Below are 16,813 nucleotides of genomic sequence, written 5' to 3'. Positions count from 1 at the left end.
CCTCGCAGTCCCGCGGCGCCGGCCGGGCGCGGTGGCCGCCGGGAAGGCCGCGCTCCTCCCAGGGCGCCCCGCGCGGTCCGGGCGGGCGGCGCAAGATGGCGGCTGGCGGCGCGCGGCGCTGAGCGGACGCGGCGCGGCATGGAGCGGGGCGCGGCGCCGGGCCCGGAGCGGCTCTTCGACTCGCAGCGGTGAGGGACGCGGCGCCGGGTGCGCTCCGCTCCGCTCGGAGGGGCCGGGAGCGGCCGGGGGGCTCGGCGGGCCGGGCCGGGCGGGGGGCCGAGGGCCGAGCGGCCGCCCCGAGCCCCGGCGCCCATCCGCCGCTCTCCTCCCGCAGGTTTCCCACCGACGGCTTCGTGCTGCTGGCGCTGCTGCTGTACGCCCCCGTCGGGCTGTGCCTGCTCGTCCTGCGGCTCTTCATCGGCGTGCACGTCTTCCTGGTCGGCTGCATCCTGCCCGACGGGATGCTGCGGCGGTGCGTGCGGGCCGGGCCCTGCGGAGGGGCCGCGGTTGCCGGGGGTCCCGGGCGGCTTTGGGGCCGTTGTGCGGCCTGCGGCCCTGCGCTCGCGCCGCGGCTCTGCCGTCACGGGCCGCACGGAGCGCCCGGCTCCGCCGAGCCCGGAGCCGTGGCTGCCCGCCGTGCGCCGGGCTGTGACCTCGAACGCCGCTGCCAGCCCGGCGCTCTCAGCCTCCTGCCCTGCGCGTCCTGCCGTGCCGGCGGCTCTGCGGGCAGCGTTCGGCTGCGGCCCCGCACGGTTCCAGTCTGTCACGTCAGCCCCTTTTGTACCCGTGTCCTTTCCTGAACTGCCCCGAGTCCCGGCTTCTTGCTTTGCCGGCTCTCTGAGGCCACCTGGCTCGGGCCGCAGGATCTGAAGGAAGCCTTTTTCTCCCCCCAGCCTCATTGTGCGTGTCATGTGCTCGGTGCTGGGGCTCTTTGTGCAGCAGAGCGGTCCCCGTCCCCGCGATGCCGCTGTGCAGGTGTACATTGCCAACCATGTCACACACTTTGATCACAACGTCATCAACCTGCTGACATCATGTAACACGGTGAGTGATGCCTTGCAGGGCACGGCGGGGCTGTAAGGACCTTTCGGAACACACATGGCTCTTTCAAAGTTTAGATGTTGCTCTGAACATTTTCAGTTCTTATTTATTAACCTAGGATTGTGCAAGCCTGAAGTATTTTTTTCTGTGATTCAGTTTCATGCTTGCATGAAAAACTGAAGGTAAGAGGTAACAGTAAGGGTTACAGTGAGGATTGCTTTTATTGAGTGGGTAAGATCACAGAATCATAAAATGCCCTGGGTTGAAAAGGACCACGGTGCTCATCCAGTTCGAACCCCCTGCTGTGTGCAGGGCTGCCAGCAGACCAGGCTGCCCAGAGCCACATCCAGCCTGGCCTTGAATGCCTGCAGGGATGGGGCATCCACAACCTCCTTGGACATCTGTATCTTTCTGTCAGAAGCAGCATTGTGTGGGGGGTTTCCTTACAGTGCTGGGTGCTTTTTGTACTGGCCGGCAGCACCAAGGGCAAGCAGAATGCTGTGCTCAGGCTCTTGTGCTGGGCTGTCAACTCTGTGACTTTCCCTGTACTCAGAAAATTCCCTGGGGTGTGGAGTTCCTGAATTCACAGGCACCAGATGTTCCTGGGAGTTGAGTGGTACAGTATGTCCTGAATGGCCATAGATTGGGTCCTTAATTGGGGAGAGCCAACTCTTGGAAGCGGTGCATCCCTTGCCAAGCATGTTGGTAATTCCTAGAGAAACTGTGGGGAATGTGACTGACACTCAAGGCAGAGGAATTCATTGCTCAGGTGGATGGGATATGATCTGAATTATGGATCAGGAGTCAGATTCCCAGGGAACTGGGGCTAGAGCCACCACTGAAGCCTGGATGCCCATTCTCTGCTGCTAGCATTGTTAGCATATAGGTTGTTCCCTCAGCTCCCAGAGGCATTTTTGCTAGCAAGCAGAAATTTTGTTTCCCATTTACACCTGAGAAAGTAGGCCTTGAAGGGAGAACAAAGTGTCATTTCTTCCTTTCTCTTGTTTTTTTTTTTCCTTGCAGCCCGCGCTGAATGGTGCCCCTGGCTTCATCTGCTGGTCGCGGGGCTTCATGGAGCTGGGAGTGACAGGGAGCCGAGCTGAGCTGGTCGATTCCTTGAAGGCATATTCGTCTCACAGAGGAAACCCACCACTGCTGCTCTTCCCAGAGGAAGCTGCCACCAATGGCCGGGCCGGCCTGCTCCGCTTCAGGTGCTGGAATTGGGTATCCTGAGCTGGCTGTCCTCAGGGTTGGCTCAGCTTTGGAAGTTGCTGACAGCTGTGCTCCTCCTTTTCAGCTCCTGGCCGTTCTCCATCTTGGATGTGGTGCAGCCGGTTGCCCTACAGGTTCAGAGGCCTTTGATCACTGTGGTGAGTCTGATGCAGGGCAAAGAAGAGTTCTGAAAGCTGCAAGAGGGTCTCCATTGTGTCATTAATTTTGCTTCTGCTTTGAAACCCGTGGAGAGAGCAACCTGGCCTTGTTTCTGTCATCCCGAGGATGAGTTTATGTGTGCTTGCAGTTGGCTTTTCTACTGCCTCTCTCAGAGACCTTTGGCTAAATCAACGTTCTTTTCTTTATGGTCACAATTTTAGTAGGTGTTCTTAGTCTGCGTTCCATGCTTGTAGCATCAGCACCTCATACCTTCTTTATGAGTTCCCTTCTTTTAAAGTGTTTTGAAAGAATAACTGCAGCCCCCTCGAGGTGTGACGACACACCAGAAGTTATGCAACACTCTCTGGATGAGGTTCTTGAACTCATGTCTCCCAGATCCTGATGTGTAACATGATGCAACATCAGCTGCAGAAAAGTGGCAAAGTTCACAGTTAGGGTGCTGGTGCTACTGAACAGATTGCAGTCAAACTGCTCTCACTTTATTTGCAGAGTTAGGTTTTCTTTTCTCATGCCATGGTTAGTAGATCTGCATGATTAGAAGACGTATTTTATGTCTATCAGACATTTTAGATGTTTTTTTATTTTTTCATTTATTTAAGGGGGCAGGATCCACTGTGTAGGTTTAAAGCCACTTACAAACAGGCCATAAAACTTTACTGCCCACTCAGTTTTTTTTTAAGTGATATTCTCTTAGGAATTAGTTCTTTGCCACTTGGTGTTTACTGCTTTTATCCAGTTGAAGGCCACAATGTTGAGGTCCTTGGAGTTGGTGAATAATGAACAAGCTGGAATACTGATGTGATTGTGCTGATACCTGCAAATCTAATGTGGTCTGTGGGTGCATAACAAGAGGAATGTCTGGCAGAACAAGGAACACAGTGCTAGCTGCACGTGTGCAATGGTGACAGCTGCTTCTAAATTACAGTGTGAAGCTCTGGTAGCCCAGCTGCTGAGAAAGTGGGGCAGCAGTAGAGAGAGCTCAAGAATGCTGTGAGTATGGTACAGGATCCATAGAGCAGGATTTAAAGGTGCTCAGTTTAATCAGCTTATCAGAGATAAGGCACAGAAATGGTTGCAGATAGCTGCTTGCACAGTGGAGAAGTGGCTTAAAAGTGGAGAAACATTACTTTTTCTTTTTGACAAAAAAAACACACAGCAGTCTTAGCAGGTGTTGAGCCTAGATTTTGGTAATACACAAGCTTAGTTTTGGGTTAGGATGAAGTTTTTGAATGAGTGCTCCATTGAAGTGGGAGAGCTGCCTTGTTCTACTGCTCAGAATGAGTCAGTGTTCTTGTTATGGATTTGGTTCCTCTGAGAAATTCTCTGTGATGTGACAAGTTGTGGAGAGGTCTGTCCATCTTTTTCCTTCATGAACATTAGGGAGAATGGCATGCACATAACTGCTGACCTGTTTGAAGATGATGGTTGTAATCACTTCTTGTCTCAGATTTTTACCTTCAGAAACTGAGCAGGATTTTTTGTAAATGGATTGTAGAATTTCTTACATCGTTTTAAATAATCAAAAACTTCCTGGGTCAGGAGATGGAATGCTTTGAATGTTTCAATCAGTGCTTTACAGAAAGCTTACGTAGCTACTCACCTGATGTGTGTGTGACGCCAGGCTAAGCACCACCAAGTCTGGGTTTTAGAAGGAATTTGCTCTAGCTGCAATTGGCTGGAACACCAAAGGGAAGGTGTTAGTTTGTGACGTGCAGTGGGGGTACTGTGAAGTCTGAGTGTTGGAATCACTATAAGGCATTTGATCCTGGTTTTCTTAGGTCTCAGCTCTGTTTATCAGGAGATGAGGCTTCTTCATGTTGCCTTCATGAGTCTGAATAAACTACATGCAAGGCTTTGGTTGAGGATAAAGTCACATGTAAAAGAAGCTGAGGGAGCTGTGTTGCAAGCTGTAGATGTAGATGGCATTCCCACCAGCTTGTGGAAAGCTTTATCACCTGCAGGATAAAAGAAACCAACTTTAATACACACTGTTCCTAGGATTTTTTAAACTGAAAATTGGGTGGAATCATTGGAAAGTGTAGGTGGGGAGGATTCTCTGGAGGCCTTTAGTTCAGCTGTCTGTTCACAGTCAGAATAGCTCCTGGTTTTGGCTGATTTGTGTCCTGCTGAGGTTGGAGAGCCCACCAGCTCTGTGCAGCTGTTCCAGTCTTCAGCAGTTCTCTTTTGGGAGGCGTTGCAATCCTTAGGGAGAAGATTATTTATGAATTTTTAGAAATAGGAGGACAGTAATAAATTATGGTTCACCTTTAATGATTTCTCTTCAAAAGGAAGAGTTCTTTAAGGCTTCATAGTGTGTAAGTACGGCTTATGGGAGCTGAGTCACAGCTGTTCCCTGTTACACAGGCTGTTCCCATCCGCATATGATTCCCATCGTGATTCCAGGGGAGCATTAATAGGTCTTAGAGCATTGTAAGTCCTTTCTAAAGGCATTATCTGTAAGAAAATGTGGAGATATTGAGAGAAAATCTTGCTATCCTGGTAAGAGGAAAAGACAGCTTGGAGCAGTGAAAAATTTAACTGTCTTGCTCTGCATGGTGAGGACTGATGAACCTCCTCTCTTGCCCACTCCTCTGCATCTCTGCTGCATATCTGTTACTCCCTGCCAGCCCTTGGCTCTGTTCTGCTAGCCTGTTTTCTCCATGAAGACCTGACTGGCTTGTGTTGTGCGGGCTGTAACCTCATTGCGCTCTCTTTCCCAGAGTGTAGCTGACTCCTCCTGGATTACAGAGCTGTTCTGGACCTTCTTTGTTCCCTTCACAGTTTATCAAGTAAGGTACTATCTTCTCTCTCTCTCTCTCTTTTGTTTGGGTGAAGGTTTGGGGTGGGCAGAAAGCCTGACATTTTCAGCACTGAAGTGAGGGATCTTCTGGTATGCACTAATTGTTGGTCCTGTAGCATGGCTTTGTTCAGTGCTGTTGGTCCGTGCTCCTCTCAGCCAGCTTCAGAACTAGAGAGGGCTTTTGGTTCCTGCTGTCAGTGAAGGAGAGGAGTTTTGCAGGGCTTTCACCTAAAGTTTGATGAGTGTATTTTTGAAGCTAGCTCCTCTGTTGTAATTCACTCGAGGGTTGCTCAGGTCCCATGAGTGATGCTGTGCAGGCAGCTCAGTCCTCTGGCATCCTTCTCTTCCCTGCAGTCCCTCGTGAATTGCAGAGGGGGGGTTCAGATATCTGTTTGAGCCCCAAGTGAGCCCAGGCTGGCTGAGTAGCTTTGGTATAATAAAGGTCCAGAGGCAGGCAAGAGGGGCTTGGAGATAAATTCTTTCCAGTGAGCCTTTAGGGGTTGGGATATTTCAGTAAAGTCTCCATGCTGTAGCTTCTCCCCAGCTGTATCTGGCTCGTTTTTTGCTGGTCTGTTTTGTACTCCTACATAAATGGCAGCATTTCGTTATTTGGAGCCTCTCGGGGAACTTCATTAGGAGGTACTTTGTCTGTTATGCTTGGCTGTTTATAAAGATTAGATGGGCCAATTTTGTCACTTGAATCATACCTTTCCCCTAACTTTGACACCCGTCCTGTGGGAAGAGATGTGGGGTGAGCAGGGAGAGCTGAGGTGGGATGGCACCATTGCACTGTTGATCCCAGATGGGGCTGGCTCCTCCAGCAGCCCGGGAAGCAGTCAGCCCAGTGCTGTTGTCCCCATTCAGGTGGATGCCGTCTGTCCCCAGACGAGCTGAAGAGCTGAGTGAGGATTTTGCGCTCCGTGTTCAGGAGGTAGGAGGATAACGTGGGAGGGGATGTGTAGGACAACGGCAATTTGGGATGGTCATAGAGGAGAGCGGGGTGCAAGCAGAGCTGCAAAAGCCATTTCTGGTTGGGCGTATTTGTGTTATGGGAACTCTGGCCTGTATTTATTGCCCCTTCAAATTATTCTGTTTTTCCATGGCCTATTTGCTGCAGATGTTTTAATCCTTTCTACCATTTATCAAGGCTCTCCCCATCTAGCCCAAATCTGTATGCTAAAAACTCCCCTTTCATAACATCACAAATCAAATAAACAGTGATTGTTTCTCCAGCTTTCCATTATTGCTGGGTACTTCATAGGTCCTGTACCAAAGATCTGGTATCTGTGTCAACCTGTTTTATACTGCACACTCCTGGTCCTCTGTGTGCTCTGTGCAACACTGAAGTGCATCACTGAGGCCTTGAAGAAATCAGTTCCCAGTCCTCTTCCCCTCAGTGTGGCTCCAAAAAGGCATTGTACATCTGATACGTTCCCTGCAAGATGGGAATGCCTGGGTCATGCGTGCTGTGTGTCTTCTCCGTGTTTCTGCAGCTCTTGGCCATGGAGCTGGGTGTGGTATCCACACGGCTCACTGCAGCAGATAAAGCTGAGCACATGAAGAGGCTGAGACATTCATCGCATCTTCCGCTTGCCCCAGGTAGGCATCTTGAGTATGGAATGGCAGCTTAGGCTCTGCCTTTGGGGACACTTCAGTCTACTCTTGGTTTCTCATGTGTAGAGGAAGAGGAGAAGATGTGAGACATCCTCCTAGGGACAAGGGGTGCCTGCATGCTCTTATGCTGCAGATGTAGCTTTCTGGAAGGGAGAGGATCACCACTCCTCAGCACAGACGTGGTGGTGGTGTGCAGGAGGTCCTGTTTCCTTAATGTTCCCATTTGGACATGAGAAAGTGGGGCTGGTGCAACTTGTTAAGGCTGTGTACGTTTAGGCCACCCTCTTGTGCCTCCTGTTTCTTTTCCTGCAGCCTCAAGCCAGCCCCTGGCAGCCAGGCTCAGGATGACTTCCAGCCTGTCTGGTATTGGATCCTTTGCTCCTGAGGATGCACGGATCACAACGATGGCTCAACAGGTCAAGGAGGTTCTGCCTCATGTGCCTCTGGAGGTCATCAGGACAGACCTGGGTAAGCTTAGACCCCGGGTATTAGCAGGGACACAGGATCACCCTCTGTGCCATATGAGGTGACACCTGGAAGCAAAAGCCTTCATCCTTGCTGCACTGTGAAGCACAACAGTAGAAAGAGAATGAGTTTCCTAGCTGTGGCAGCTCCTTCTCTAAACATATCTTCTGTGTTCCTACAGCCCAGACAAACTGTGTGGATACCACTATTGCCAACTTGCTGGAGGGGAGAGTGCCCTTCTTCCCTGAAAGTGAGGCTGGTACTGACCTGCCTGCTCCATCTACCTCCTGGGCTGCATCAGGTTCTGGCATCCAGGGCTCCGTGGCTTTGCCTTCTTCCAAGGTACTTCGAGAGTTTTAATATCTCCCCTGCACTGATGGCTCGCAGACAGAGCATGATGGCCTGTATTTGGGACTAGCCACGTCAGGGGAACCGAGCGCTTTAAACTGGAGATTAAATCGGCATGCTGGATGCTTACAGGACCTATAAGGAGGTTTTCTGGCTTTGTTTCCAGTTGACTTTTGTGCTTTCTGTTCCAGCCAGCTACAAAGCAGTTTGCCAAGTCCCCCGTGGAACGGCACCTGTCCCTGCAGGAGAGGAAGCGCGCGCTGTACGACTACGCCAGGAGGTGAGTGCAGCCCCAGTCCCCATCCCAGCACGGTCTGCCCCATACATTGCCCATGCTTTTCTGCTTCACCTCTCCCAAGCATGCAGCCTGTTGTCATCTTGGAAATCTGTTTGCCTTGAGCTGTTGCCGGGTTTCTGTTTGTGAGGACTAAGTGAGATAGAAGCTGTTTGCCAGAACCACAATTTCTGTGGGATAGAGCTTAGCAAAAAAAGTGGTTTTGTTCTTTGGTATAATGGATTTGACTGATAGAAGTCATTGTGAGACTATAGACATCTTTGAAATACGTATGGATGCTGTGGAACACTCATTTTAGAAGAGAGACTTTGCCGTTTGGCAAAGGGATGCTGCTATTAATCTTCCTCAGTGAAAGAGGAGAATGCTAACAGGGAACAGGGAGCGACTTTGACCTCTGTGTGCAGTTTGGATGATGCAAATATTGGAGCGAGTGTCCAGTTCTGGCATGCGGTGCTTTTTTCTTTTTTTTTTTTTTTTAGAAGCTGAAAATTCAGGATGAATTTGGAGAGGAGCCACAAAATAATAGGAGAGGAAGTGAAGTCTGTTAAACTTAATGAGGTGGCTCGCTGTATGTAATTATTTTTCTGGGTGCAGGAATCAGGCTTTTCAGTCTGTCAAAGAAATGCAGAATAGTAACTAATGGTTAGAAGTTGTAGGCTTATTTCTGTAGAGGAAATCTATTTATTCAGTGGAATAAGTTTCCAAAGGAACTGATGTTTTCGTGGTGCCTGTGTGTCTGGAGGTGAGCCTGGCTGACTCCTTAGAAGATGGCAGAGATAACAGAGGCTTTGGTTCAGTCCAAAGTGGCACAGAACTGCTACAAAGTGGAGTCCCCACCCTTTGCAGGAGTCTTACAGTGAGTGGGAAAAGCTATCTGGTGCTAAGCTCAGGTGCAGCCCTGAGCCCCTAAGCCTGGCACTGGGCACCAAGGAGAAGAGCCTGGCTCTGTCCTCCTTGTGCCACCTCTCAGGTATTTATTGACATTGATGCAACACTTACAGTACTTGAAGGGAGCACGTAAACAGGAGGGGGAAGGACTGCTTACAGGGGTTGTTAGTGATGGGATAAGGAGGAATAGTTTTAAACTGAAACAGGGGAGGTTTAGGTTGGATATGAGAAGGAAGTTTTTCACTCAGAGGGTGGTGAGGCACTGGAACAGGTTGCCCAAGGAGGCTGTGGATGCCCCATCCCTGCAGGCATTCAGGGCCAGGCTGGATGTGGCTCTGGGCAGCCTGGGCTGCTGGTTGGCGACCTGCACACAGCAGGGGGTTGGAACTGATGGTCATTGTGGTCCTTTGCAACCCAGGCCGTTCTGTGATTCTGTGATACTGTGATGAGCTTTCCCTTCAGCCTTCCCTTTCCCAGAGGAATGGCCCCAGCCCTCTCAGCCTTTCCTTATAGGAATTAAGCTCCAGTCCTTTCACTACCTTTGCGGCCCTGACTCTGTCATTGTTTCTTGCTTTGGGGAGCCTAGAACTGAACCCAGCATCCCTGATGGCCTATCTGGTGCTGAATAAAGTGGGCAGAATTACCTCCCTTCACCTGCTGGCAGTGCTTTGCATTATGCAGGTCTGTGCCTCCAGCACAGTGCTGCGGCTGCTCCTTCCCACATGCAGGGCTCTGCACTTTTGCTGAACTGCGTGAGGTTCCTGCAGTTCTTCCAGCCTGTCAGGCCGGGTTGCTGTGGCAGTGTGACACTGCTGTACCCGCTGCTTACCCCAGCTTTGTGTCACCTGCAAACTTCCTGAGGATGCAGTCTGTGCCACTGTCCAGATTGTTAACACAGATGTCAGGCAGGGCTGGACCCCTTGTTGACCCCTGGGCTTCTCCTCTCACCCCTGGCTGCCACCTCTGGGCCCAGCCAAGCAGGTGGTGTTTGATCCCCCTCACTGCCCATGCACCCCCAGTCCAGCAGTGTCAGAGCCAGGCCGGTCGTTTCACTGCACTTTGTCAGGTCAGTCAGTGATGATTTGCCCTTGGTGATCCAGCTAACTGCTCCTGATGACCCCTTTTCCCCCACGTGTTTGGAAGTGGCATGCGGGATGGGGGCAGAGATGGAGGTGAGGCTGACTGCCCTGCTTCCTTCAGCCTCCTCCTTGCCCTAACTGAGCACAGGAGGGACGTTTGCTTCCTTTGGGCACCTCTCCCAAGCAGAGCTCACAGAGCAGCCTCACCCACGTCGTGCAGTTCCCTCCCCATTGGGGCCATCAGCTCAAGCACTGCCTGACCTGATCCCCGAGTCCATCTCAGCTCCAGCCTTTCACCCTTAGGGACTCGGGGTGCCTGCAGGCCCATCTCGCTGCCAGAACAAAGCTCCCACACCCACGTTTTCCCCCACCTTCCCTTTGCCTCCGCTGCACCGATGCCTTTTGACGCGGGTGGAGATGCTGGGCCCGGCGCTGGGGTCCGTTCAGCAGAGGGAAGGGCCGCAGGGCTGCCAGGCCTTTCCGGGGACTTCCCACCCCATTTGTGCCGCCCTCGGCCCGCCGCTCCCCGTCTGTTTCCTGGGCTCCGCTCCTCGCGGTGCGGATCCGGAGGGGCGCGGGGCTCCGCTGGTCGCCGCGGCGGCAGCGGAACCCGAGGAGGTTTCTTCCGGCTCCGCGCAGCCCCGTGCTCGGCAGGGCGCCCCGAGCGCCGGCTTTCACGCAGCCCGCGTTGGGGCCGCCGAGCGCAGACGGGGCCGGTGGGGGGGCTGCGCTTTCCGGGCTCCGTCCGTTCGCTGCTTCCGGCGCTGCGGCTCCGCGGCCGTCCCCGCCGGGGTCCCGCCGCGGCCGCGCCGTGCCGTGCGGTACCGTCTGCCCGTCTCTCCGCAGGAGGTTCGCCGAGAAGCACGGCGCGGCGCGGGCCGGGGGCAGCCCCTGAGCGACCGGAGCGGAGCGGAGCGGCACCGGCGGCGGCGCGGGGCTGGGGCGGCGCGGCCGGGAGCGGCGGAGCGGCAATAAACGGCGCTGGAAGCAAACGGCGGTGTCCGGGGGGGGGCGGGGCGGGGCGGGGCCGCGCTGCTCCGTGCGGCTCTGCACGCGCCGCGGCCGCCGCCCGCCCGCTGTCCGCACGTAGGCGTCGCTTAAAGGGGCGACGCGAGCGCGGAGCGCCGCCCGCGTCTGCCGAGGGGCGGGAGCGGCGGGCGTCGGCGCGCGGTCCCGGCGGGAGGGGCCGGTGCCCTTTTAAGGCGCGGGCCGCCGGTGCCGGCGGTTTTATTTACATGGGGGCTCGCGGCTGTCACGTGACTGGAGGAACCGCGGCACCGGGCGGGGGCTGAGAGCGGCGGGAAGCGCGGGGCCATGGCGGGCGGCGGCGACGACGGTGTGCGGGGCGGGGGGGAGGAGAAAGGGGAGGGGGACTCGGCGTGCGGCGGGGGCCGAGCGGGCCGGGGGGCACTGGGAGCCGCGGGGGGCGGAGGGGCCGGGGTCTCCGGTAGCGCTCCCGGGCGGTGCGGGGCTGACGGCCACCCGCAGGCTCCTGGGTGGAGCTGCGCTGCGACCCCGCGCCGTTCTCGTGCCACGCCGACGTGGAGCGGATGCTGCTGGACGCGCAGCTGGAGCCGGACGGCGCCGACGGGTGGTGAGTCCCGCAGCGTCCCCGCACCGCGCCCTGCCGTGCGGTGCGCCGACGCGGGGCTGTTCTCAGGACGCTGCCGGCGCGCGGCTCCCCGGCCCGGGACGAGGAAAGCGCCGCGAAGGTGAGCGGGCGGCTCCCGCCCCCCCCGGGCCGCCCGCAGACCCCGCCGGGACGGGAGGAAGCGCCGAAGTCGCACCCGGAGCCGCCCGCGCCGCGGGACGCCCCGCAAGACGCCGAGCGGACCGAGCGCCGTCCGCCCGCAGCGCTCAGCCGGAGCTGCGCCCGCTGCGCCGAGCACCGCTGTGCGAAGTGAGCCGCCCGCGCCCCCCGCGCCCCCCCGCCAGCCCCTCGCCCCGGCCTTAACCCCGCTCCCCGCAGGGACCACCTCCCCTTCGCGTGTCCCACCCCGCCGGTGCGGTGGGCGCTGCGGGACGGCGCGGTGCTGAGGAAGAAGCGGCTCTTCAGCTCCGAGCTGCTGCTGCTCGTCATCCCCCCGCTGCTGCTCAGCCACGCGCTGACCCTGAGGCTGGGGTGAGTGACTGCGGGACTCCTGCGGGGCCGCCGTGCTCGGCGTTCGCAGCGAGCTGCCTCCGCGCGGTCCGACGCCGCCTCTCTGCCCTCCAGGATCTACATCGGGAAGCGGTTGGCGGCCTCCTCGGCGAACCCGCTGTGAGCGCCGGGCCCGGCGGGGAGCGGCCTCCGTCCCGCTCTGCGGGGTCAGCCCGGTGCTCGGTGCAGCCGTCTGCCCGCGGCTGTGGCGCGCAGCGCCGTCTCCCCCCGTCCTTTCCTCGCCCCACCGGAGCCCACCGCCGCTCGCGGCCCCCGCTCCGCCCACCCCCCCCGTCCCGCCGGGCTCCTCCCGTTATCACGGCGGACTGTACGTACGGCCCTGAACCCGCGGGGCCGCGTGGAAATAAAGAGCGGAGCCGCGTGCGGTCAGCGCCGGCGGTGCCCGCCGGGACCCGCAGTGCGGAGCTGTGCCCGCCGCCCGGACCGGGGCGAGCGCTGAGCGTCCGACCGACCGACCGACCCCGCCGCACCGACGGCTGCTGCGGTGCTCCTTTATTGGGCGATGCGGGGCGGCTGGGAAGCCGGAGAGCTGCGGGAGCGAACACCGCACAACGCGCGGCGCTGCCCGCCTGCGCTCACAGCCCGGACGGATCCCGTGCGGGGCTCGGGCCGGGGGCGGCTGCGGGATGGGGGGACCGGGAGGGAGCAGGAGCGGGGAAAGGGCTCGGGGCGGGCACGGACCACTGTCATACTGCGCCGGCAGTGAGGGTGACGGTCCCATCGGCCACGGGGGGCCGCAGCGACGGGTGGGCGGGGGGCTGCGATCCGGAGCGCTGCAGTGCGGGGGGCAGCGGGCGGTCACGGCCGACGCCCGCGGGACGGCGGAGCTCCGCAGCGCTCGGGAGTCCGCGGCTGTGCAGGAGCTGCGGGGGGGGATTTGCCCGGGAGCCGCTCGAGCTGCGGCCCGTCGCTCCCGTCCGTGTGTTCAGAGCTGGGACAGCCGTTTGGACTTCGGGGGCGGCGGCGGAGGTGACTTCAGCGCTTTGCTCCCATCTGCGAGCGACGGCAGTGCCTGCGGACAGACGGACGGTTACAGACGGACGGCTACGCGAGCGGAGGGCGGCCGGGCCGGGTGGTACCTTTCCCCCGTGCGCAGCATCGCTCCCCTCCAGGAAGGTCTCGTACACCGCGGGGCTGATCCGGCGCGGCAGCGGTGGGGCTTTGCTGGCGCTCTTCACGCGGCCGCAGAACCCGGTGGGGGACGGCACTGCGCGGAGGGATCGGGTCAGGGCGGGCAGCGCATCCCGCGCGGTGCTGGGAGGTGCGGGGCTGGGGGGGCTGCCGGTACCTGCGGGGCCGGGCTGAGCGCCCCCCGAGTCGCGGCTCTGGGGCGGCTGCTTCCCGTCGGGGCTGCGCGGGCCGCTCTCACTCACGCTGCAGGAGTGCCTCCGCCTGTCATCCTGGGGCAGGGAAAAGGCGTCAGATCCCGGGGCGGCTCAGCCGGGCTGCAAGCCCCAGAAGCGATGCGGGTCGCGATGCTCTCCAGCTCCGAGCTTTGTGCCCCCCGAGCCCCAGCGCCGTTCTTCACCGTCGGCCGGCGACGGCGAGCAGAGGGCTGTGCGGATGGCATCACCGCATCACCTTTGGCTCCGGCAGCTCCGAGGTGGACTGGCGCGGCTCCGGCCGGCGGTACGAGAAGAACGTGCTGGAGCGGCTCTCTCTGCGCTCGCCCTCGGCGCTCCGTGGGGTGGGCTTCGGGATCGGGCATGCCTCCATGCTGCAGAGCAACTGCAACTGGTGAGGGGTGGGGAGAAGAGCTGTGCCGCGCAGCGGGCAGAGCCGACGGCAAAGCTCAGCGGGGACCCCGCAGAACGGGTGTAAGTGGTTCAGGTGACTGCAGCGCCGGGGCTGCACGTGGGTGTCTGCTCCGTGTCCTCCCACTGGACTGGGCCGCCGTGGCAGATGGCAGAATGGATGCAGAGTTGGGGCTTGGTGTAAAACACCGAAGAGGGAAACTGAGGGCATCGGAATGGGGCAGGTGGGAGGGCAGTGCACAGGGCACAGGGGAAAGAGGGTGTGGGGATGAGGTGATGCCTCCCCTGCCGCACTCGCCTGTCTCTGGCGTGGCTCAGCCGCTCCCAGTCTGGTCCCCAGGTCACAGACCGGGGTCGTCCGCTCCGCCGGTCCTCAAAGGAGATCTGGGAGAACAGGGGGAGGAGGAGCCAGGAAGGGTGAAGGCATCGAGTGCCCCTCTGCTCCCTTCTGCTCAGTCAGCAGTGCCCTCCCTGCCCGTCCTGGCCAGGTGCCACCACCCCACAGCAGGGTCAAGCAGGGACCCTGAGCTCCCACACGCACTGACCTGCCCTGCTCCTGACTCAGTACTCACCATCTCCCGCACCCCATACTGGCTCTCCACCTTGGCCCGCAGCTGCACAAAGCACTGCTCCATGCGCTCATGGAAGGGCCGCAGATCCTCCGTCACCTTCTGTCCGTGGATCCGGATTCCCTCTGACAGTAGTGGGATCTGCAGGAGGGCGGGATGGAGCTGCCCAGGCTCTCCATGGGCTGCAGGGGTCAGGGGCTCCCCACGGGGCTGGGAGCAGTACCTGCCAGGCAATCAGGTCCTTCAGCCTCTCGATGTTGCCCCGGTCCTCGGGGTGCTCCTCCAGGTACGGCTCCTGGAAGAAAGCCTGCAGCGAGCTGCTCAGTGCCCTGATGGCTGGCATGGATCGGGCAGGGAAAGGAGCGCTGCCCGTCAGTCTGCTCCCTGTGCTGAGTCCCAGCCCTGGTGCAGCACTTCCTCACCATCTCGTACTTGGCGAAGCCGCCCATGACGGCGGGGTCCACAATGCCATTGAGCAGCATGGAGAGCGGGTTGATGGGCAGGCCGGGGTCATTCTGGTGCCGGTTGATCTCACTCAGAATCTTCTCATTTGTTTTCATCATGGTCTCTATGGCGTTCTCCAGGGGGGAGATGGTGGTCTGTGCCAAGGGAGGGAGGTTAGCAGCTGCTTGGCAAAGAGCACTGTCCATTCTGCTTGGGGCCAGTGGGTGATTTCTCCCCATCCCCAGTGCCCAGGACCCCTATGGAGCCCCTTGAACCCATGAGACATCTGCCTGGAGCTGAGTTGATGTATTGTTCTGCTCCCTGACTCCGGGCTGCTTGCAAGGTCAATGCCATGCACGAGGGACCACAGACTCATGCAGCTGTGTGACAGCAGCAGTACAGTGCAGAGCTTGTGGGAAGCTAAGTAAATGTCACTGCACTGCAGGAGCAGCCGTGCAGCAGCAGCACGCATGGTCCAGGTGCAGGCACGTGTGTGAGTGCTGCTGTACAGTGCTCTGCAGCACAACTGTCACCAAAGCAGTGCATCACCCACCTCCTGCACTGCTGCAGCACCCAGACCCTCAGCTATGCCCAAACCCCCCCTCTGACTGTGGTGTGGGACCCACACACATAGCTGCTGGGTGGGCAGGGGCAGCCCAGGACCGGGTACCAGCAGAGCCCCCCTCCCCCTCACCCTCTCCTCACCGTGGTGGTGGAGGTCACTGCAAACCAGCGCAGGATGCCGGGCAGTGGGTAGGCTGTCACGAAGGTGGTCCGCTCGATCCACATGTTCTGCAGGCAGGACACCATCAGTCCCACAGCTCCCATCACCCCAGCATCCCACTTCCCCTGCCCGTGAGCAGTAGTGCTGCCTTTCCCACCCCAGCACCCAGACGAGTCTCTCTGCATTGCCCTCCTCTGCAGACCCGGTGCTCCACAGGACCCTGCAGCTCTGCCCACCCCATCCCTGGGTCCCCATCAGCACTCACTGCAAATTCATTCTCTGGATCCTTTGGGCCTTTCTTGAAGGGCCGTGAGTAGCTGAACTTCTGGACATGATTGGCTTTGTAGAAACTGCAAGAGGGAAAGGGCAGAGGATGGGCTGCATGCAGAGGAGACACAGCCCCACACCCAGCAGTGCGCCCATCACCGCAGGCACACACTTGGTGATCTGCTCCGGGATGCTGCGGTCCCTGAGTCGGATCCTGGACTCCTCCACCGGCTGCACAGTGAAGCACTGTATGTCTGCGGGAGTGAAGGAGCCTCGGGCACACACCGCGGGGCTGCTGGGGGAGCGGGGCCCCAGGCTGTTGCTGTGTGGGACCCACGGGGTCAGGGAACCCCCCCGGCCCTGCCCGTCCCCACGCTGCAAGGATACACTGCCCCGGGGATTCCGTGATGTCGGGGCCGGGCGGGGACGTTGTCTGCAGCTTCTCAGCATTGGGGAAGGGGCTCAGCAGCCGCATCTCGAAGTCCTCCCGGCGTTCGTACTCTTTGCCGCGGTAGATGAAGACTTTGTTCTGCGGGAGGAAGGGGCGGCGCATCGCAGTGCGCTGTGAGCCCTGCGCTGGGCTCTGCGTGCCGCGGGGGTCGTGGCGGACTGAGGTGCCAACTGAGGGGGAACCCCTTGGAAAAGCCTTCCCTGAGCCCAACAACAGGAAGATAGATAAATTAACGGGCAGCGAACTGCGGGGCACTGAAGAGAAGTTCCAGGAGATTCCCAAATGCATTCATAGGTAGCACAGTCAGCACAAACACATTCCTGCAGGGCACGGCATCCATCCGGCTCTGCATCCCAAGCGGGACGCGGTGCAGCCACGGAGCAGCATAGCTGCAGCCGTGCACTGCAGGTAGAGCACAGCCCAGTGCTCAGGGTCAGGAGGCCTGCAGACACCACATCCCTGTGTGCAGGAGCACCACCTGGTATCCTCTCCATCATTTTTTATAGGGAATCACCAGTTTC

General features: G+C 58.5%; 3 protein-coding genes across 4 annotated transcripts in view; 2 read left to right on the top strand and 1 right to left on the bottom strand.

The window, feature by feature from the left end:
- Nucleotides 1-48: 48 nt before the first annotated feature.
- AUP1 (AUP1 lipid droplet regulating VLDL assembly factor) lies at nt 49-10,920 on the top strand. Of its 2 annotated transcripts, XM_031588059.2 has the most exons (12): nt 50-188; nt 335-472; nt 894-1,044; nt 2,065-2,252; nt 2,339-2,411; nt 5,154-5,227; nt 6,098-6,164; nt 6,727-6,832; nt 7,160-7,315; nt 7,494-7,654; nt 7,852-7,940; nt 10,769-10,920. In XM_031588059.2, the coding sequence occupies exons 1-12, from the start codon at nt 139-141 to the stop codon at nt 10,815-10,817; spliced, it is 1,302 nt and encodes a 433-aa protein (XP_031443919.2). In that variant the 5' UTR covers nt 50-138; the 3' UTR covers nt 10,818-10,920. The 2 variants fall into 2 exon arrangements, with proteins under 2 accessions (XP_089996156.1, XP_031443919.2); XM_090140030.1 differs by lacking the exon at nt 6,098-6,164 and having other exon boundaries at nt 49-188; nt 5,154-5,222.
- A 108-nt stretch (nt 10,921-11,028) lies between these two features.
- LOC116225618 (uncharacterized) lies at nt 11,029-12,433 on the top strand. Its single transcript, XM_031588061.2, has 5 exons — nt 11,029-11,258; nt 11,411-11,516; nt 11,583-11,822; nt 11,892-12,044; nt 12,138-12,433. The coding sequence occupies exons 1-5, from the start codon at nt 11,237-11,239 to the stop codon at nt 12,184-12,186; spliced, it is 570 nt and encodes a 189-aa protein (XP_031443921.2). The 5' UTR covers nt 11,029-11,236; the 3' UTR covers nt 12,187-12,433.
- A 219-nt stretch (nt 12,434-12,652) lies between these two features.
- Nucleotides 12,653-16,813, bottom strand: part of LOC116225614 (dedicator of cytokinesis protein 2-like) — a 52,692-nt gene continuing 48,531 nt past the window's right edge. The window contains exons 42-53 of the mRNA XM_031588056.2: nt 16,229-16,370; nt 16,014-16,095; nt 15,840-15,924; nt 15,556-15,642; nt 14,829-15,005; nt 14,630-14,713; nt 14,410-14,547; nt 14,136-14,221; nt 13,665-13,800; nt 13,372-13,483; nt 13,163-13,290; nt 12,653-13,095 (exon numbers count right to left, since the gene is read on the bottom strand). Coding sequence (XP_031443916.2) covers nt 13,009-13,095; nt 13,163-13,290; nt 13,372-13,483; nt 13,665-13,800; nt 14,136-14,221; nt 14,410-14,547; nt 14,630-14,713; nt 14,829-15,005; nt 15,556-15,642; nt 15,840-15,924; nt 16,014-16,095; nt 16,229-16,370 — 1,344 coding nt within the window. The 3' untranslated portion in view covers nt 12,653-13,008. The remainder of the gene's footprint in view (nt 13,096-13,162; nt 13,291-13,371; nt 13,484-13,664; nt 13,801-14,135; nt 14,222-14,409; nt 14,548-14,629; nt 14,714-14,828; nt 15,006-15,555; nt 15,643-15,839; nt 15,925-16,013; nt 16,096-16,228; nt 16,371-16,813) is intronic.

The sequence above is a fragment of the Phasianus colchicus genome, chromosome 4, assembly GCF_987193195.1.
Source record: "Phasianus colchicus chromosome 4, bPhaCol1.hap1.1, whole genome shotgun sequence".
In the NCBI taxonomy this organism is placed as follows: Eukaryota; Metazoa; Chordata; class Aves; order Galliformes; family Phasianidae; genus Phasianus; species Phasianus colchicus.
This window is presented reverse-complemented; position numbering and strand designations above follow the sequence as displayed.